Raw genomic sequence first — 23272 nt, 5'->3', positions numbered from 1 at the left:
CCCCGCATACCCGCCCGCAAACATGATTGCGCCCCGTCCCCCACCACCCCGCTCTCACACACTTTCACAGACGCACCTGTCTGATTCTGGCACGAGTTACACACACATACGCACCAAGCACAAGCAGGCTTGGGAAACTGGGACCAGGACTGAGCCGAGAGCTGGGTTGAGGCATCGCCTTAAATAGCACAGGTGAGGGGGGAACAAAACAGGTCCGTGCTATCAGTGGCAGAGAAACTCTGGCCATGCGTCTTGTAATCAGAGATGGTCCCGCCTCCTTCCTGACAGATACAATGGCACAGGAGCAAGACTCAGGTGGGTTCAGGCAGAAGCTACGAGCCTCAGGTAAGAAGAAACACCAGAGGGCATACAGGACTCACTCACGCCATGCATCAAACCCACTGGTCCAGCACATGCAATGCACAGACATGCGCTGAGGGTCATCTGGGAGGGAAGTGACACCATTCACGTGTGTCCAGGGAAAGTGCTTGGTCTTAAGTCGATTCAATTTCCCTGTTTAGTTTGAAACAGGCTACAACAACATTGGTTTATTTTGTTACCGTTTCGTCATATTGTATATTATTGTATATTTTCAATATTAATACAGGTACAACAGCTAATAGCCAATTTGATTATGAAAATAAAAAGAATTGTGTAAAGAAATGAAATGGGCTATTAAAGTTGAGAGCTTTTGGTGCTGTTCTATTCAGTTTACACAAACACACAGTGATGAGTCTCAAAAGCTACATAAAGTTGCATGAAGTTTCATTATTATTACAGTGTTTCTCAGTGGTTTTGGTGCATTTCTCATAACACTATTTACATTTGGACAACAATCCATTTCTCAAACAGATATTCATTTGTGCACTTCATAGTAGCAGTTTCTCATCCCTTCCAACAAATTGCAAATGCTTTTGGACATGCATCAATTGCTTTCATACGACTCTCTGCTGTTTTATAACATTATCATTATTGCTTACGTCATGCCAGTCAAAATGAACTAAACTTGTGAATGCTGAATAGTCATTCCATATCAAACTAATAGTCCTCATTACATTACTTGAGTCACTACATACTAAAATGTACGAACTAAAACTTTCATAAAACTTTAAATCTTTTTTTTTTCCTGAAAATGTCTTCTAAATTGAACAATTTCATGAATGATTTGCAGAGCTATGTATGTTGTAGATTCAGTTCTGATATGTACTGCACTATTGTTTACCCAAAGGGAGTGTATGTTTGTTGTAAATAAGAGTGTGTTTATTATTTTGCACAATGTTGTGAGTAAATTAGAATTGCACAGAGCATATTCAGTAAAAATGTGAAACAAACATATTCAGTGTCTTGTACTCAGATACTTCACTAAATACAGTGATGTCTAACTTTACTGCAGTTTTCAAATGGCTGTGCAAATAGTATACAGTGCTGTCTTGAGCATTTTCAGGAAGAGTCACTAAAATCTGACTTTTTTGCATTGCAAAAAAATGTACAGCGTAAACTGTCATAATGAAAACATGACAAAGCCATCTGACTATCTTGATCATAAACAATGGTGTCAGGACTTTTCATCTTGATGACAAACACTTTCACTGACATCAATACTTGCTTTTGAGGGATTAGCTATCCATTTTGAGCAAGTGACACGCTTTTGCAGGTTATCAACTAGGTTTTCAGTTTGTACTAAATGTTTTGAGAAATGCATGAACTGTTGTGCAAATGTAAATAGTGTTGTGAGAAATTCAGCAAAGCCACTGATGAACACTGTAATTAATTATTATTAATTTTATACAAATGAGCATGCAGCAACAACCAAATAACCGAAGTCCATGACACTCAGGTGACTTATCATTCAATAATGTTGTTTATTAAAACTAGCTGAATGTAAAAGCTGAAATTAAACCAATAAAATAGAAACTTTTAGATAAAAAACTAAACTAAAAAAATAAACATGATAAATTGATAATATTAAAGGAATAGCTCAGCCAAACTGGAAAATTCTGTCATCATTTACTCAAGTTTCACTTCTCACAAACTTATGTGAATTTCTTTTTTTTGGAAATAAACAAACAAACAAAAAACGAAATTAGTTTTTTTGTACAATGTTGAAAACCTGTAACCATTGACTTCCATGGTATTTAGTTTTCCTACTAGGATAGTCAATGGTTACAAGTTTCTAACATTATTAAAAATATATTATTTTTGTGTTTAACAGAAAAAGGAATCTCAAAGTTGGGTGAACTATGCCTTTGATAGAAGGATAGATCGATAGATAGATCGATAGACAGACAGTGAGATAGACAGATAGAAAGACAAATAGATAAAAAAATGATAGAACGATATAGAAAAAACAACTGAACGATATAGAAAGAACAACAGAACGATTCAGATGGATGGATGGACAGACAGAAAGACAAATAGAAAAAAACGATAGAACTACATAGAAAGAATGACGGAACGATATAAAAAGAATGTAATTTTGTGATAGATAGATAGATAGATTGACAGACAGACGGACGGATGGATGGATAGATAGATGATAGAGACAGAATGATATATAAAAAGAACGATAGAACGATATAGAATGAATGATTGAGCGATAGAAGGATAGAGCGATAGAATGATGGATAGATAGACAGAATGATAGATAGAAAGAACAATAGAACGATATAGAATTAATGATTGAGCGATAGAAGGATAGAGCGATAGAAGGAAGGATGGATGGATGGATAGATAGATAGACAGAATGATAGATAGAAAGAAAAACAGAACGATATAGAATGAATGATTGAGCGATAGAAGGAAGGATGGATGGATGGATAGATAGATAGACAGAATGATAGATAGAAAGAAAAACAGAACGATATAGAATGAATGATTGAGCGATAGAAGGAAGGATGGATGGATGGATAGATAGACAGAATGATAGATAGAAAGAAAAACAGAACGATATAGAATGAATGATTGAGCGATAGAAGGATAGAGCGATAGAAGGATGGATAGATAGACAGAATGATAGATAGAAAGAACAATAGAACGATATAGAATGAATGATTGAGCAATAAAAGGATAGAGTGATAGAAGGATGGATAGACAGATTGATAGATAGAAAGAACGATAGAACGATACAGAATGAATGATTGAGCGATAGAAGGATTGATGGATGGATAGATAGACAGAATGATAGATAGAAAGAACAATAGAACGATATAGAATGAATGATAGATAGATAGATAGATAGATAGATACATAGATAGATAGATAGATAGATAGATAGATAGATAGATAGATAGATAGATAGATAGATAGATAGATAGATAGATAGATAGATAGATAGATAGATAGATATAGACGGATAGAGCGATAGAAGGATAGAGCGATAGATAGATAGATAGATAGATAGATAGATAGATAGATAGATAGATAGATAGATAGATAGATAGATAGATAGATAGAGCGATAGAGCGATAGAGCGATAGATAGATAGATAGATAGATAGATAGATAGATAGATAGATAGATAGATAGATAGATAGATAGATAGATAGATAGATAGATAGACAGACAGACAGACAGACAGACAGACAGACAGAGAGATAGATAGATAGAGCGATAGATAGATAGATAGATAGCGATAGATAGAGCGATAGAGCGATAGATAGATAGATAGATAGATAGATAGATAGATAGATAGATAGATAGATAGATAGATAGATAGATAGATAGATAGATAGATAGATAGATAGATAAATAGATAGATAGATAGAGCGATAGACAGATAGACAGACAGATAGATAGATAGAATGATTAAGCAATAGAAGGATAGAGCGATAGAAGGATAGAGTGATAGAAGGATATACAGATTAGACTTGAGCGAAGACAGCAGAAAACCATTTAAAAATACCTGATGATTTTAAGTTTCTCTGATTAGTTTAATTCCTTGATAAAGTGCACAACACCTTCCAGACCAAATCCAAAATCACTGGATAATGATAAAAGTATTCAAATTCAGTTCCATTTGTTTGCGAAACCGTCTGCCACTAAATAAAACAAATACAATGAGCTACTGTAACATCTCCAAAGTGCAGGAGCTTCTTCATCATAATCCTGCATTGATCCTGAGTCTCGACTGATGTACTATAAAAAAACCACTCAACTGCTGCAGAGATACTGATCCTCCATACACTGACGTTAAACAAAGGCATACTCGAAAATGACTACATCTCCAAAATACAACTATTAAAACTCACACTACAGTAACAGATGTACACGTTTGAAAAATGTGAAACAAAATAGGTGGTAAAGGGGGTACATCCATGCAAGTCCCACCTAATATACAGGCCATAATGCAGAAAAACACCTAAGAAGAGACAGACTCATGCAAACAGGTGACCAATTGAACCAAACGCGCTATCTGCACATAAACTCACCCGGGGTCTAGGAGGTCGGCTCATCAACAAGACTTATAAATGTCAAAATCTGCGCTTATAAACTCTGTGGACAACTATCCGGTGATCCACCCAAACTGGGAGTGTCTACATGCTAGTGTCTAAACCAATTAGTGAAGAAGAGAGCACGCCCCCCCATCCAGCCTCCAGCCCGACTCCAAGAAGGAAATCCATTTATGTCATTCAAGAGGAGAGCAATTTGTTTCTGCAAACCGCAGCAAATAATATCTGGCCTAAATTATTCACAGAAGCTCTTGCGCTAAAAGCTTTTGATTGTTGTTCCACATGAGATAATAGATAAAGGTGCTTTAAAGCCCTAATAAGGCCTGTGCGAGCATGTGGATCTTCAGAAAAACAATGCATATCAGTGTCCAAACAAAAAAAGTAGAACAAATATTCAACATTAAATATTACAGAAAGAAGTCGTCTAGGAAATATTGTGAAAAACGACTACATTGACTCATCTGAATGAGGAAATCTGGAATCATCACATAAATAAGACAATATTTTTAGGTCTTTTTCATTATATTATAGAGTAGAACAATAACAGATGTAATATTTTATGTTCACACAAATATTCAATATTAAATATTACATAGAAAGAAGTCATCTAGGAAATACTGTGGGAACAAATGACTCTACATTGACTCATCTGAATGAGGAAATCTGGATTAAACAAACAAAAACAAAAAAAAAAGTGTCAATATTTTTGGTCTTCTTCAGTATATTATGGATTAGCACAAAAATACACATGTTATATTTAATTATGAAATACCATCACCGGCCACTTTATTAGGTACACCTTACTAGTATCAGGTTGGACCCCCTTTTGCCTTCAGATCTGCCTTAATCCTTTGTGGCATAGATTCAACAAGGTACTGGAAATATTCCTCAGAGATTTTGCTCCATATTGGCATGATAGCATCACGCAGTGGCTGCAGATTTGTCGGCTGCACATCCATGATGTGAATCTTTTATTCCACCACATCCCAAAGGTGCTCTATTGGATTGAGCTCTGGTGACTGTGGAGGACATTTGAGTACAGTGAACTCATTGTCATGTTCAAGAAATCAGTCTGAGATGATTCACGCTTTAAGACATGGTGCGTTATCCTGCTGGAAGTAGCCATCAGAAGATGGGTAAACTGTGGTGATTAAGGGATGGACATGGTCAGCAACAATACCCAGGTAGGCTGTGGTGTTGACACAATGCTCAATTGGTACTAATGGGCCCAAAGTGTGCCAAGAAAATATCCCCCACACCATTACACCACCACCACCACCACCAGCAGCCTGAACTGTTGATACAAGGCAGGATGGATCCATGCTTTCATGTTGTTGACGCCAAATTCTGACCCGACCATCCGAATGTGGCAGCAAAAAAAATCGGGACTCATTAGACCAGGCAACGTTTTTCCAATCGTCTATTGTCCAATTTTGGTGAGCCTGTGTGAATTATAGCCTCAGTTTTCTGTTCTTAGCTGACAGGAGTGGCACCTGGTGTGGTCTTCTGCTGCTGTAGCCCATTTGCCTCAAGGTTGGACGTGTTGAGCATTCAGAGATGCTCTTCTGCACACCTCGGTTGTAATGAGTGGTTATTTGAGTTACTGTTGCCTTTCTTTCAGCTCCAACCAGTCTGGCCATTCTCCTCTGACCTCTGGCATCAACAAGGCATTTGCACCCACAGAACTGCCGCTCACTGGATATTTTCTCATTTTCAGACCATTCTCTGTAAACTCTTGAGATGGTTGTGCGTGAAAATCCCAGTAGATCAGCATTTTCAGAAATACTCAGACCAGCCCGTCTGGCACCAACAACCATGCCACGTTCAAAGTCACTTAAATCCCCTTTCTTCCTCATTCTGATGCTCAGTTTGAACTGCAGCAGATCGTCTTGACCATGTCTACATGCCTAAATGCATTGAGTTGCTGCCATGTGATTGGCTGATTAGAAATTTGTGTTAACGAGCAGTTGGACAGGTGTATTTAATAAAGTGGCTGGTGAGTGTACATACTCAACAATAAATATTACATAGAAAGAATTAATCGAAGAAATACTGTGGAAACAAATGACTCTACATTGACTCGTTTGAATGAAGAAATCTGAATTAAACAAACAAAAGTCAATATGTTTTGGTATATATGGAGCAGCACAATAACACACATCCAAAAAGACATCCACAAATGAAAAGTGCATCAATCACTGTCAATCACACACACATGACAGCCATTAGACACTTTAACTCTGACCTCTGCACATGAAACCATACTTGCACATCCATCTTTAATGGTCTAAATGAAAGCAAAGACATCCTGAAGAGAAGTTCAACAGCCAAACGTTAAAAAATTCATTCTTTTAAATCAATGAACCCTCTCTTACAGGAAATCATCGGATTCAATACTCATAAAAAGCTTGACTTTATATTGACTCGCTAAATAAATGACTTCCCCATCACATGCCAATGTACACATATTCCTAGAAATACTGCATTGGAAAAAAAGTTTATTCAAGTTACGCATATTTTTGAATGCTACAGATAAAGTTGATATATTATTGCATTATTATTTAAACACAAGTAACACAAACTAATAATGCTACATGGTTTATGTTTATGAAAAGTAACACGTTTACTCTTTATTTCCAGTGTGCTGCATTATACATTAATATTTAACCTCTAATTGATGCAAAAAATTTAATAAATAAAATAATCCAGTTCGTATTGTATTGTTTTGTATTGTATTGTATTGTATTGTATTGTATTGTAATGTACTGAAAACTGTATTAATCCCCTTGGGGCAATTCATTCAGACATGGTTTTCTGTACATAACAAGAATAACATGAAGAAAAACATCAGACATGGTCTTCTTTACATAACAAGAATAACACAGTTAACACAACAGGCACCACCACCTTTTTATGTTAAAAAAGCTTGTTAGTTTAAAACACTTCATATAGTCAATGCGATAGTTAACTAAATAAACCATATAATTAGTTTTAGGGTCATTTGTACTTCTATTAAAAGTGGAAAAAACCTTGTTTTAGACTCATCAAATCAAATTTACAAAAAAAAATTTATATACAGTTGAAGCCCCCCTAAATTATTAGCCCCCCCCTGTTTCTATTTTTCCCCAATTTCTGTTTAACAGAGAGATTTTTTTTCAACACATTTCTAAACACAATAGTTTTCATCTCCAATAACTGATTTATTTTATCTTTGTCATGATGACAGTAAATAATATTTGACTAGATATTTTTTAAGACACTTCTATACAGCTTAAAGTGACATTTAAAGGCTTAACTTAATTAGGCAAGTTATTGTATAACGATGGTTTGTTCTGTGGACTATTGAAAAAAATTGCTTAAAAGCGGCTAATAATATTGACCTTAAAATGGATTTAAAAAAAATTTAAAACTGCTTTTATTCTAGCTGAAATAAAACAAATAAGACTTTCTCCAGAAGAAAAAATATTATCAGACATACTGTTAAACATCATTTAGGAAATATTTAAAAAAGAATTCTTAATAATTCCAATAATTCTGGCTTATCAATCCGGGTTAATAGTTCTGACTTCAACTGTATAAAAATAAAAAAATAATGAAAACTCAATGTTCCTTTAAAATCGTCCAATAGGTGTGTTGATCTTTAAAAAATGTATAATATAAATAAAGAAAAGTCTGCACACTCTCAAACATCAAAAGGCACCAGCTAAATTAAGTGACAGTGTACTGAAGTAAAAAGGCAAATTGATTCAATTCAATTACTTGATTGAAATAAATTCAATTACTTGATTGAAATAAATGATTTCGTATAGATAGATAATATCTACAAGTGTGTAGCAATGTTTTAAGCGAAATTAAAATGTCAAAATAAACAATGAAATACCATTCCATCACCATTTTGCATAGCAAATATATTAGTAGAATTAACAGAATATAAACTAAATAAATAAATCATCATACTAAATTTCACTATATTCTACATAACTAAAAATTATTTTTAACCAACAAAATCTTTTTTGGGGGGCCAAGTTAACTCCAAATGTCAAAATAAACAATCAAATACCATTCCATCACCATTGTGCATAGCAATCTATTTCTCCAAAATATATAGCAAAACCACATAATTAATAGAACAAAAAATATTAAATAATAAGTCATCATACTAAATTTCATTATATTCTGAATGACTGAACGTCATGAAAATAATCATAAAAATATTAAGAGGTTTTAACAGTAATTATAATAATTATAAGCTATTAATAATCAAGCTATGATACTTTTTGTGCTACTGAGTTTAAATTCTCAAAGCAACCCCACCTTAACATTTGTATAAACATTTCAGTTTGTATAAACCAACATCGACTAAAAGTGAATGCATTTGCAAAAATTACTTTTACTGCTTGTTACTTATTATCAGTTGAACCAAAACAATTCTTACGTTTTTTGGGAGTCAACTTATTCATTTTATGTTGAATCTACTTACATTTGTAAAAATGATTAATTTAACTTAAAATGTCAAAATAGACAATCAAATAACGTTACATCACCATTGTGCATAGCAAATATATTTGTTTAAAAAAAAACACATAATTAGCAGAATATAAACTATTACACAAGTCATCATACTAAATTTTATCATATTCTGCATGACTAAAATTCTTGATATCAGAAAAATATTTGGAAAAATATTAAGACATTTTAACAGTAATTTTAATAATTATGAGCTTTTAATAATTATGCTATTAAGCTGTGGTCACACTGGGCTTTTCCTCCCATAGACGTCAGGGTCATGCGTTAAGTTTCGCAGTTCGCTGCGGTGCAAAGTTCAAGCTTGGTAAACTCTGACCTGCGAAATCGCATCACTTGACTGCGTGAGACCAATCGAGGATCAAAACACAACCTCTCTGGACAGAAATTTAAAATATTGAGCAATCGTTGGCTTTTTTAAATGTCTAATTATCTTGTTTAATCCCGCCCCTTTTCACAGCGCCGTACAACAGAATTTCGTACACACAAAGCCCGGTGTGACCGTAGCTTTATACGGTTTTGAGCTACTGTTCTTTTGTCTTTGAACCAAATTCTCAAAGCAACCTAACATTAACATTTCAATTTATATAAATTAACATCAACTAAAAGGGAAAGTATTTGCAAAAAGACATTAAACTACTGGGTACACTGTAAAAAAAAAATACCCAATTTAACAATTTTCTGTATTTTGTGATTCATGTTTTAATTCCTCTTATTATTTGTGGTTTTAATTGCACCGTGAGTCCTTAATCTTTCCCCTAACAACTTTTGATTTAAAAAATTGATTGAAAACGTGACTTTTATTGACATTTTTAATAGTTTGATGAGACATATCGTCTGCTTTGCTGTTGTAAATTATGATGTAACAACCTGGTAATAAACTGCCAGTACTTTTTCTTTAATTTTACAGACTTATCTCTCTATATTTTATTTATTATACAATATATTGTTTCAAACCATTAAAACTTTAGTAATAGTCACTTTGATAAAATGCATAGTTAAACATTATCATGGGTAGCAGGGTGGCTCAGTGGTTAGCACTGTCGCCTCACAGCAAAAAGGTTGCTTGTCCAAGTCCTGGCTGGGTCAGTTTGCATGTTCTCCCAGTGTTGGCGTGGGTTTCCTCCGGGTGCTCTGGTTTCCCCCACAGTCCAAACACATGCGCTATAGAGTAATTGAATAAACTAAATTGCCTGTAGTGTATGAGTGTGAATGGGTGTTTCCCAGTATCAGGTTGAGTGCGGCTGGTAAGGTATCCGCTGCATTAAACATATTCTGGAATAGTTGGCAGTTCATTCCACTGTGGTGACTCCTGATAAATAAGGAACCAAGTCGAAGGAAAATTAATGAATTTATCATCACCAAAAAGTCGACAACGCAGAGATCAACATCCCATAACACAATTCACAACCATAAATAAACAATAAAAAAACTGTAAATCATGAAATAGGGAACAGATATTTTTGACAGTGTATCCTAAACTTGTTAACCTAGTGTATGGCCCTGAACTGAACCCAAAAAAACAAGCAATGCCTGCATTAGAGTGTCTGCATAATTCCAGTGTTTGCTGCAATGAAGGGTGTGTCATTTAAAGAGACGACTGCAGCTATGAGGAAAACAATCCCAAAGAGCAGACTCAGCATAACCACTTAATACTAACTAAACCCGATACAGCACACTGGCATAGTATTATCTTCCAGATTTACATACAAAACAATCAAAAAACAGCTTAAAACCTAATGTTATCATACTTGAAATGAGGCGATCTTCCATTCCCGTCGGTCTATTTGTGTTTTAGGGTTAAACATGGTGATCGATTGCTGTCTAACGGATCTGGATGAAAGGCATGTTAAAAGAGTTTGAGCTTAAAAGGACAAAAATGCACAAGGCTGTGAAATGAAAATTCAATAGAGTGCTCATTAGCCACAGATCTACGGAGTCAGGGGTTTTAGGAGCCCATCAGCACAACAACAACCTTTTTCAACCCATAAAAATATGATCCTTCGCTAAAACAGGAGGAAAGTGCACTGCAGAGGAGGGTAAAAGCAATGCGCTCAATCTGATCACTAAAAGCAGATGCTGCATAACAAACAGAAGGGATACAGCTGTGGCTGGAGGTTAACAGTTATTATTTCTATTATTACAACAATACATTTACAATAATTACTATTTATACATTACTGTGAGGGGTAGCTTTAGTGTTAGGGTAGGGATAGTAGTTAATAAAATATAACTAATGGGTAATTTAATAAATAATAGAAGTATTTTTCATTATAATTACAGTGAGGGAAAGGTTTAGGGTTGGGGTAGACCAGGCATGGGCAAACTCGATCCTCGAGGGCCGGTGTCTCTGCAGAGTTTTGCTCCAACACTAATCAAACACACCTGAACACCCTAATTAGTGTCTTCAAGATCTCTAGAAAGCTACAAGCAGGTGTGTTTGATTAAGATTGGAGCAAAACTATGCAGGGACAGCGGCCCTCAAGGATCGAGTTTGCCCATCCCTAGGGTAGACGTTAATAAAATAAAATTTAATTGATCATTTTAGGATAATGAAAAAAAATTCTACTTATAACTACTGTTTTTACATTACTGTGAGGGGTAAGTTAAAGGTAGCAGTAAATTAAATACAATTTAATACATAATAATTTTGTATTTTCATTCATTCATTTTCTTTTCAGCTTAGTCCATTATTAATCTGGGGTCGCCACAGCGGAATGAACCGCCAACTTATCCAGCATATTTTTTACTCAGCGGATGCCCGTCCAGCTGCAATCCATCACTGGGAAACATCCATACACACTCATTCACACTCATCTACTATGGACAATTTAGCCTTCCCAATTTACCTGTACCGCATGTCTTTGGACTTGTGGGGGAAACCGGAGCACCCGGAGGAAACCCACGCGAACACATTAAATTTACTGTTTAACATTACTGTTAGGGGTAGGTTTAGGTGATGAAATTAGGGTAATGTTAATAAAATACAATTTAATGGGTAATTTAATTTAAAATATAAACAATTCTCATTATAATTACTGTTTTTACATGCGCTATAGGTGAATTGAATGAAGTAAATTGTTCGTAGTGTATGAGGGTGTGTGTGTGGGTGTTTCAGTACTGGGTTGCACCTGGAAGGGCATCTGCTGTGTAAAACATATGATGGATAAGTTGGCGGTTCATTCCGCTGTGGCTGATTAATAAAGGGACTAAGCTGAAAATTAATGAATGAAGTTTTATTATAATTATAAATAGTGCTGTGGGCAGCACAGTGGTGCAGTGGGTAGCACAATCGCCTCACAGCAAGAAGGTCGCTGGTTCGAGCCCCGGCTGGCTCAGTTAGCATTTCTGTGTGGAGTTTGCATGTTCTCCCCATGTTCGCGTGGGTTTCCTCCAGGTGCTCCGGTTTCCCCCAAAAGCCCAAAGACATGCGGTTTAGGTGAATTGCGAAGGCTAAATTGTCCGTACCATGTATGTGTGAATGAGTGTGTATAGGTGTTTCCCAGTGATGGGTTGCAGCTGGAAGGGCATCCGCTGAGTAAACCATATGCTGGATAAAATAGCGGTTCATTCCGCTGTGGCGACCCCATATTAATAAAGGGACTAAGCTGAAAAGAAAATGAATAAATAAATGAATAGTTCTGTCAGTAAAAAAAAGTGAAATCCAACACAAACAAATAAAATAAACACCTACTGTATAGTGTGGATTTGGGATGATATCGGATTCCTAATGTTAGATTACTGAATATTCACAGTCTCTGGGCTCATGTTTGTCATGCTTTGAGTTTCAGAAGCGTTCCAGAGCACAGGAAACCTGAACTCCATGACTTACCTGCAACACTCTTTTAATTCTACATGGAGTGAAATTAAATCTAAGAGCATTGTTTCAGCGTGCGTCTATTCTGGCTGCGTAATTCTGACACTCAACACATGCACAGATTACAAGTGCGATTAGATGTTCCCGCAGTATGTAAACCATCCCTTTTTACAGGTTATACAACAATATTAAGCACCAGTTAGTCTCAATTCAGCTCATTGTAATTCTACAATGCGGGCTGCATTTATTATTTATCGGCTGTTAACCATTACATGCAAACAACATTGTAATTACGCTTACTATCAATATAATTCCCTTGCGCTTTCGGGTGCTATGATGAAATCGGTATGAGGAGCAGCTCAACTAAGAATGAACCCTCGAGTTGAAAGTGCTTTCCAAAACAGATGAAAACGAGTGGCGTATCAGATGGCCATGGCTAATTAATCAGCAAACAAAGAGGTACCTGTAAAACTGCAGCTGGCGTTTTGGGCTCCCGTATCTCGCACTGAGGCCAGCATGAAGAGAGAAAGAAGGAGAAACAAGAGCCAAAGGAGAGCTTAGTCTTACAGGCGAAAGGGGAAAGAACAGTGAGAGGGTATTAAACAAACACGTGCACATGCACAGACATACTGTACACAAGTCAGACAAATAAACACAGATAAGCAGATCTGAAGAAAGAAGAGGCTGATGATGACGAGAAGATGAAACATGTAATACGAACACTTCAATGTAAGAAAGCAACGGTATTTTCAGCAGTTCAGCAAGATAAATTAATTAATTAAATAATAGAGTCATTCTTTTAAATATCTGCTGTAATTTTTACCCTCACTTTAAGGCAATAAATGTAGGGTTTTGTTTACAGTGCATGAGTAAATCATATTTTTGCACCAATTCAATTCAATAATTGCTTTATTGGCATGGCATGTATTGCCGAAGCAGTTCTAAAGTTTACATCAAAAGTAACATACATATATAATAAAACCACAGTAAATACAGTAAATAGTACTGGTGGTACTATTATTTATAATAATTAAATATCAACAATACATCATATTGTTCAATATATCATACTGTTATTTAATATATCACATTAATATTCAATATATCATATTTAATATATCATATTATTATAATTTAACATATCATATTATTCATACAAATCAATACAAAAATAATAATAGATCAGAAAATACTGTACATTTAACACTCAACATTAAAATTGCACAATTCAATTCTTGCACCAATTACAATAATTGAATGAAATATGCAAGTAAGCTTGAATTTTCATACTAAAATCCGATTCCTGCAGTCATCACACATTTAATCAGAGAGCAGTGTTTCCTCTAGGGTTTTTTCCAGCTGTGGCAGCAGGCCTTTTTTACACAGATCTACCAACTACCTGTGGCGTTATTTCAATGACAAATGTTGTGAGCGCAGTATTACGAGTCGAGATCGCATTTATGTAATAGCCTACAGCATGCGGATCTCTTTGCTTGCGCCCCGATTTTTTTCTACTCGTGCACAAAACTTCTTGCACACCCCCTCAAACATAAGCCGCTTTAAGAGTTTTCTTTAAGCAGATCTTCTTCAGGAAAATATCGATCTGTAAACATGTTTTGTACTTTAAATGAGGGAAGTAAACATGCATTATGGATGTGACAAAAAAGTCTGCAGGTTTACAATATGCAACATAAATTCTGTGAATTAAACTGCACAACCCAAAAGAAACAATGATAATCAAAAGGAGAAGAGTCGGCTATCTAGAACAAACATGATTGGTTTTATTTCATTTAATATTTTCACATTTATGAGGAAAAAGTGTCGTTATGGATGTGACTTCTCTCTGTTATGGATGTGACTGATGTGAAATTGCCACTTGTGTGATTTTGGTAAATCAAATATTATTGTTTGAATACATTGACAGATGCAGTTTTGAGTATTTCTAAAGTACTGTAAAAGAAAAACAGAAACGGTTTCCGTGTTTTGGTGAAAACTTAATTTTTTTTCATGGCAAGGTGGACATTTGCATGGAATTGCTCATATATATATATATATATATATATATATATATATATATATATATATATATATATATATATATATATATATATAAATAAAAATTTAAATTTTGGGATTTTTATTATTACTGAACTTGGTATTTGAACATGGTAATATTGTCTGCAATCTCCTCCACAGGGGTTGGAGAAGCCATTGTTTAAGCAAATTGAACATTCAGTGCATCTCTGGGCTTGTGTTTGTCAACTCCGAGTTTCAGAAGTGCTCCACAGCCACAGCAAAAGAAACCTGATTTCACTAATTTCAGACTAATTTCACAAATTACAAAGCTAGCTAGCATATAGTTTGTTGCTTTATTCCCTTCAGCTAACAAACATTAAAACGACTGCATCATTTAAGTTTAAAGAACGCTTGAAATTACACTCCGCTGTGGCGACCCCTGACAGTCAAGAGAAGACGCAGAGGGAAAGTGAGCGAGTGAAATTACATGAAATTGCGTCGCCACCTGCTGTTCAAAAGCAGAACTTCAAGCTAAAGTTGAAGGCGATGAAAACAGCAGGAGTCACAGAAGATCAGCGCAAACTCTCAGTCAATCAGGAACTTTCCAGTAGTGGCGAGATCAAGACTGGCTCTGATTAAGTGGACATTACATAAAGCACTTGACCAGTGGAAAACCCTGCAGAACGCTGCCTAAATCACTCAGTGTGCTTGATGAACGTAATTAAACATTATTAATCACTTATCCATACAGCCTAGAGCGAGGATAAAGCAGCTTTTGAGTGTTGCGAATGTATCTTTCTGTGAATTATCACAGTAATTCAAGATGAACTAATAATGTGGCACATCATCAATAAAGAGGTTTTATAACGATGAACATTTTCAGATGATAGCATCTTGGAGATCTCTAAAACTTTGAGCTGGATCACACGTTTATGAAGGTGTGAGTATGTTTTGTGCATATCTGACACTTCTCAGAACACACAGAGTTTCTGAGACGGCAATCACTCGCAAATTGTCCAAAAAAACAAGCATAAATGTTTTAACCTTTTGAGCTGAACTAAATCTGATGAAGCGAGTTATGATAAAGCATTGAATAAACCTAGCACAACTTGCAGGCCAATAAATTTACACATCTCTGTAGATTAATGCTGCAAGTTAATAGTGTTCATTTCAGTGCTCCCACTCTTTCATGGGCACCAGATTCAAGCACTTTCAAAGACTTTTTAAAACACTAATTATTTTAAAACAAGCACCGTTGTACTTCAGACAACAGCATATGAAGCACTGTGAAAATCCTTCGTGCTCGTAACATTTTATGCATATTTAATATTAACGTTAAAAAATGTAATCAAAACTTTAGACTGTTTTAAACAGACATGTTTGAAGACAGGGTTTCTGCAGGTTTCATCAAGTCAAATTCAAGACTTTTTAAGAGCCTTTTAAAACCATTATAAATGAAATTTTAAACTTAGAAAAAAAATAAATAATCAAATGTACAGTAATTATTTGTTAGCTACAGTGTTGGGGGTAATGCCAGTGGCGTAGCGGACTATATAACTAACCTCAGCCGTAACGCCACGGCCAATCACCCCCACCCCCTGGTCTTCTGTCATGGGATCATAAGCGCGAAACTCACCTAAAAAGGGTTTTATTTATTAAGAGGGATTGTTGGTGATTAGACAGATGTTAGCTGATTGTGTCACTTTACTTGGACAGAGGAAAATTAAGACTTGTTTAAAATGATTTAAGACACTATTTCAGTAAATTTTGTTTTTGAAATGTAAGACTTTTTAAGACCCCGCGGACAGCCTGTGTAAACTTTAATAAAATTAGTTGAATTCAATACTGGTAATATTCAAATGCAGGTTCTAAATCATTGATCAAATCTGCATTATTTTTCATATTTATTGTACAAGATTTAAAAAGTCAGATTTTTTAAATGAAGAATTTCTCTCTTTTTTTTTTCATTTTTGCACAGTACAATTGTTGAAATAACACTAGAAACAAATTTAATTCAAAGCACTTTCAGGGACTTTGTTTGTTTTTAAGTACTTATCAGGCATATGCATATTTGCTGAAACTTAAGTACTTTCAAGAAGCGCAAAAACCTTGTAATATTTAATGTATATTATGACTAAAATGTTGGGTCATTTTGAGCAAGGATGCATAAAACTGATCAAAAGTGCGATAATTTTTTTTTATTTTTAAAAATGATCCTGACAAAAAGAGTTATCACAAAAAATAAGCAGCAGCAAGTGCTTTAAACGTTGATCAAAAATAAATAAATAAATAAAATAAGTTTCTTGAGCAGCAAATCAACATAAAATAATTATTTCTGAAGGATAATGTGATGCCAAAGATTAGACTAATGATGCTAAAAAACAACTAAATCACATTTGAAAACAAACTGTCATAGTAATCTGAAAACAGCATACAGTATTATGTGCCTGCCTTGGTAAGCAGAAGAGATGTTAATCTTAATAAAGCACACACTTTTGAAAGTACTGTCATTTTATACACTCTCAAAAATAAAGGTACAAAACTGTCACTGGGTGGTACCTTTTCAAAAAGTACTCTTTTGTACCTTACAGGTGCACACTGGTACCTTAAAGCAGTGGTTCTCAAACTTTTAAGCCAGCGACCCCCAATGTAAGATCGTCAAGAACTCGCGACCCCCACTACCAAAACATATCCAAACAATAAAAATAACTTATTTTAAGTTTTATAAACAGATTTATTGCATTTGAAATCAACACGAATCAAAATTAACAAGCAAAAAATATATATATCTGCATGCGTGAGGAAAATATGTCTTAATGAAATCCCGTTATCACAAGAAAACACATTTTTATAGCATAATTGAGTGACCAAAAGATACACGGACGAACCGCTCACCGGCCCTGCACGCACTGCTTGACATGAATTCATTGATGAATCTGTTAACAATACGTTAACTGTACTGTGTTCTCACGGGTGGTGTCTGATATTGCACAGATGCTTTTGACATATACCTTATTATTTGTATACATCATTTTAATAGCAATACCGGTCTTTTCATGAGCTGCAATATTAGTTTAATCTTGGTCAGTATGAGCCCTTTTGCGATGGTGTATGTGGTGTTAAATTTTACATATAGCTGACAGCGTCTGGCCATTAATTAAAGAATTAAACAGAACCTCTCGTGCTTAAAATGTGTAGATGTGGCAAACTGTTACCTGAAAGTTTCGTCCCACAGACTTTACAGTGAATGCTTTAGTTATCATAGCGGACTTGAAGCCAATGGAAGTCTTTTATCCACTCTTGGAAAAGTGATTAACATTCACCACATGATCAGTAATCAGATGTGCCATTATTTGTAGCTTTAGCTGGTTTCTAAAACTAAATCTGTCAGTGTTGTTTTCATTCTCTCATCTTCAGCGCGTTACATTTTCGCGGTTGTAGCTCCTGTCATATAAGGGCAGAATGATTCAGTCTAGCGCAGTGGGCCAATAAGAAGAGCGCGAAGGCGGGACAAGCGTTGCCTTGTTTACTGCAGCAAGTTGACATGACAACAGTTTTAAACTGTTCCTGAGCGCTGCGTTTTAAGTGCAAAGATGCATTCTGCCTGAATGTGTCCTAAATACTTTATGAATTCATCAGTGATATCTTTAAAAAATATGAAAATATTAGCTTTCAAAAATTGTGTTGCAAAATTGTCAAATGTTCAGAACTGATCAACTCAATGTAGTAATACAACAACAGTAATATAAACAAATTACTCAGTTACTGTAGTTTTTACACATAAGGTATGTTACATTACACCACCGATGACTGAAGTAAAATCCAAGGTATTCAAAAGTATTTACATTTAAGTTATTCCAACTAGTCCTTCACCCACTCACTCGCTCCAAACGGGGATCGAACTGGCGATTCCTGCATGGGAGGCGAATGCTCTAAGGAGGAGGCTAAGGAAGTGATGCTTTCGGTTCGCACTTGCCAGCTGGCCTCCGTTAAACACTATACTACGATAGGCAGTGGTCTTCTTTAAGGATAGTTGTAAAACAATACGCTAATACACTTTAGTATGGTTCAAAACCTTTTTACTATAAATGACTATTGTATTTTAGTTGAATTACTGGTGTGTGGGACCGGTGCAGTGCTTTGAAACAGTAGAAACCTATGTAATTGATGCCTAATCTCTCGCTTTACACTTTACTAACCCATGAGGGCGTTTAAACCTTTGAATCAAAATTCGAAGCAGTCACGTGGGTATAGGCGAAAATGAAGCTTCGGACGTCACTGATCACGTGATGATGGCAAAACGAATCAAGCTCCGGTACTTCACTGCGAGATGTATTGGTTTTTTGATACATGTTTCAAAGTCTCGTTGCACAACGTCACATCACTGCTGAAAGGTATAAAAGCGCACCATTAGAAAAGGTACCAACCCAGTGACAAGTTTTGTACCTTTATTTCTGAAAGTGTAAATGTTCAAGTATTGAAGATTTTGCACACTTCCAGAGCTTAAGTTCATGCATTGAGAATGGAGTTAAAAAAAACTAAATCTGAACACAAATGACTGATGCAAAAGCACAAGACTGAAGCAGCTGTTTAGAAGTGAAGATGTGTGAATATACTGGAAGTGCATACAGACCTGTAGACCATGCCCGGAGAGCCGGTCTGTCTGAGAGAGAGCCGGGCAGGAGAGTCTGTGGTTGATTCGGGATACATGGGGAACGGACACTGGGGGTTTGGCCAGGCTGAAGAGGGGTCTCTCTCTCTCTTTCTCTCCTGTCAACCAGCACGTCTGTCTCTCACCTTACAGGACCTCTGAAAAACACAAAGACAGATCAGAAAGCATCAATCAACACCATACTAGACTTCTAGATTCTGACAATATGATAACCTTGGGGGAAAAATATCAGTTTTAAAACATTTCTTAAATGTCTAGGTAAAAAAAACAACCTTTTTCCACATGGAACACAATACATTTTATTTCAAGAAACATTTATAATATTTTGGGGTGCCACGATGGCTCAGTGGTTAGCACCGTCACCTCACAGCAAGTAGGTCACTGGTTCAAGTCCTGGCTGGGTCAGTTGGCATTTCTGTATGGAGTTTGCATGTTCTCCCCATGTTGGCATGGGTTCCCCTGGGGTGCTCTGGTTTCCCCCACAGTCCAAACACATGCGCTATAGGTGAATTGGATGAACTAAATTGGCCAGTGTATGTGTTTGTGTGCGTAAATGTGAGAGTGTATGGGTGTTTCCCAGTGCTGCCTTGCTGCTGAAAAGACATCGGCTGCATAAAACATATGCTGGAATAGTTGGCGGTTCATTTTGCTGTGGCAACCCCTCAAAAAAAGGGACTAAGCCGTAGGAAAATGAATGAATGAATATTTTGGAACAGTAAACATGTCAGGGTAAATAATGAAAATAAATGATTGACTTCATCATGCTGTCTTCATTAGTTTCAAAAACTCGGATTTCTTTACACCTTGAAAAGGAATCTTTGAATATCTTTCTTTTCTTTGGATATACAGTAAGACACTGCACTGTTCACGTCTATAGCATGCTTGGATGTTGGTGCATACGTTTTTTCATGTGTTTTTAATATGTTTTCTGAATCGTGGGTCGAACAGTAGCTTTGGATGTGGAGGGTCCTTTGCTGCTGGAGATACTGTCATCCTAAAAAACTAATATATATATATATATATATATATATATATATATATATATATATATATATATATATATATATATATATATATATATATATATATATATATATATATATATATATATATATATATATTTATTTATTTTTTTATTTTTTTATTTTTTTAAATAAATAAATAAATTTAAAAAACTTACTGTACATATACTGTAAAAACTGTATAACAGAAAAATTGGACTTTTCCAAACCATGATAAACCTTAAAACCAGGTATCATCCCATGCCTGCACCATACACACACACACGCACAGAGATGATGCCAACCATCCAGGACAACACATACACTTCATTAAACATGTACACATAGACATCACATATATGCTGTAAAACTGCATGTTAAATATATATATATATATATATATATATATATATATATATATATATATATATATATAAATAAAAAGAACTTATATCTGATTGTAACTTTAACTTAATGTGATTGTAATTTCATAATGTGCACCTTTTGTAAAGCTGCTTTGAAACAATCACAACTGTAAAAAGCTCTTTACGAATAAACTTGAATTGAACACATGAGCAGCAATGCAGAGATAAATGCACAAGAAAGCATGAGCACCACTAGGGGGCGAAACAGGACAACAGCAAATGATCATCAGTAGAACTGGTCAATCTACCAAACAAGTGCAGCAAAAAACAACACAAAAAATACAAATCATTCATTTGTGCAGCTAACTATAATGCATACAGTACTCAGCTAAACAATACTGAGGCTGAAGGTTGCATTCACTGTGATGAGGGCAAAATAAAAAGAGTTACTAGGAAAAAGGAGGCCTTTCAAAAACACAAGTATTTTACAAGATTTTACAAAAAGCAATTACTGAAATACCATCCAACCCACAGAACGAGGCGTTCACAGCAGTAACAACTGATATTCACTACAATATTGATTCAAAGGGTCACGAAACACCAAAACACATTTTTTAAGATGTTGACAGTCATATACATGTCCCACGCTGCTATAAACACTATTAGGACACATTTATTTCACAAAAAATGGTTGTTTCTGCGTTATTTCATGCAAATTCGCTCTTTCAGTTTGAAAAGAAATTTTGAACCTGTCCCGATGATGAGATCCTTGTGTAAATTCTAGCGTGGAGACTGGCTGTCTGTACCAGCAGGTACAACGTGACGTCTTTGAGTTTTCAGCATTACTTCATGAGAAAGACTTGGTTTGAACCAATCAGCACGCTCTATTGTGAATGAGGTGCAACTTCATTAATACACATGTAGCTTCGAAGACTGTTTTTACCAGTTCCAGTGTTCAAAGAGACGCCACATTGTGTTGCCAATTGTAATTCAAACAAGTAGTAGAAGAAGAATTGTTTGGAGACATGGGTCGTCAGTGTTGTGTTTATAAATCTGCCGCAATGAAGGTATTGCTTCCATTTCCCCATAATGAGAGCACCGATGTCATGTGGACATGTGTGGATTACAGTGGTCTGCTAACACGCGCCAAAAATATATATGCAAGGAACATTTTTTACCCAAGAGCTTTTCGCATCTGGAAATGGTGAAATCCAGATTTGCCACATCTTCATCTAGAAAAAATATGCAGCTCGAGTTGTGTTGATTGTCCTGTCTCTAAGGATTTGGTAAGTGAGTGATCAGTGTTCTTTGTTTTTGTTTATTCAGATGGCAAAGTTATCGCCGTCAGCAGTACTCTTTCAGTTTTTAAAGACATACCTTTATCAAGTTTAAACTTTATGCTAGGTTTACAGTACGTTAACATCACTACAATATTATGGACTTGAAGATCCGCTGTAATGCTGTTCTTCGAATGTAAACATCAAAATGCGGAGGGTTTTTTTCCTCCCATACAGCGTGCGGTATCAAAAATTCCATTAAAACAACACTCTTCTGGCAGTTCCTCACATCCAATATCTTGTTTGTAACAGGGGGCATGCATGAAATGTTCCTGAATGGAAGTGAAAGTGCCAGACTGCAGTTAAAGTCGACAAATTAAAAATGAAACATCCGAAATTACTTCCGAAAAGTGGATAGCGCAGTGACGTGATGACGTTAAGCGTATTATGTGCTGTAACATGTAAAACAGGATCATGAAAGGATCATTCAAAAAGCAGCTCATGTAAACGCCTAAATCATATTATTGGTTTTATTCAGATTAAGGCAAATAATTCGATGAATGATGCGATGACTGCGTCTGTGTTGCCACTGTGAAAAAATCACAACCCTTCCCTCTTTCACCACTCGACACTCCCACCTCAACAAAGATGAACTCACTCCCTTTCCTGACGTTTTTCAAAGACAGGAGGGTATTTATGGCCCTTGAAATGGCACCTATGGTAAAAAAAAAAATCTACTTTTCAAGCTGTTTGGACAGACATAGCTGTTTGGACAGACACCCAGTGCCTTTTTGTTCAATTTAACAACATAAAAAACGGTGGACCAATTGGAGCAGTTTTCAAACCGACCGCAACTTTACATAGGAGAGCGGTCCCCCCGCCCACCAATATTGATTGACAGGCGCGTCATCATATCCTCAGTTTGTTGATTCACGTCCGCCATTTTCAGCGTGAGTCGAAGCGATATCATTAAAGGAACACCCTTGCTCTATTTTTAGATGCAAGGCTCATTGGGCTCAACACAAGATCAATATTCTCCACATTATCGCTCTAATCGGAATTATTGGTTGCATCTTTAGGTAGGTTTGCAAACGTGTGTACTTCTCATTGAGTCTACCTTATACTTCAGCCGTTTGCATTTCTCACGATCCCA

The 23272-nt window shown here is 35.8% G+C and overlaps 1 protein-coding gene across 2 annotated transcripts in view; it reads right to left on the bottom strand.

Moving 5' to 3' along the window:
* Nucleotides 1-23272, bottom strand: part of kcnab2a (potassium voltage-gated channel subfamily A regulatory beta subunit 2a) — a 226903-nt gene that overhangs the window by 141761 nt on the left and 61870 nt on the right. The window contains exons 2-3 of one of the 2 annotated variants that reach the window (XM_056468301.1): nt 19438-19613; nt 13252-13293 (exon numbers count right to left, since the gene is read on the bottom strand). In XM_056468301.1, coding sequence (XP_056324276.1) covers nt 13252-13293; nt 19438-19514 — 119 coding nt within the window. In that variant the 5' untranslated portion in view covers nt 19515-19613. The remainder of the gene's footprint in view (nt 1-13251; nt 13294-19437; nt 19614-23272) is intronic. The other variant, XM_056468302.1, reaches the window with a different exon arrangement.

The sequence above is a fragment of the Danio aesculapii genome, chromosome 11 (assembly GCF_903798145.1).
Source record: "Danio aesculapii chromosome 11, fDanAes4.1, whole genome shotgun sequence".
Taxonomy (NCBI): Eukaryota; Metazoa; Chordata; class Actinopteri; order Cypriniformes; family Danionidae; genus Danio; species Danio aesculapii.
This window is presented reverse-complemented; position numbering and strand designations above follow the sequence as displayed.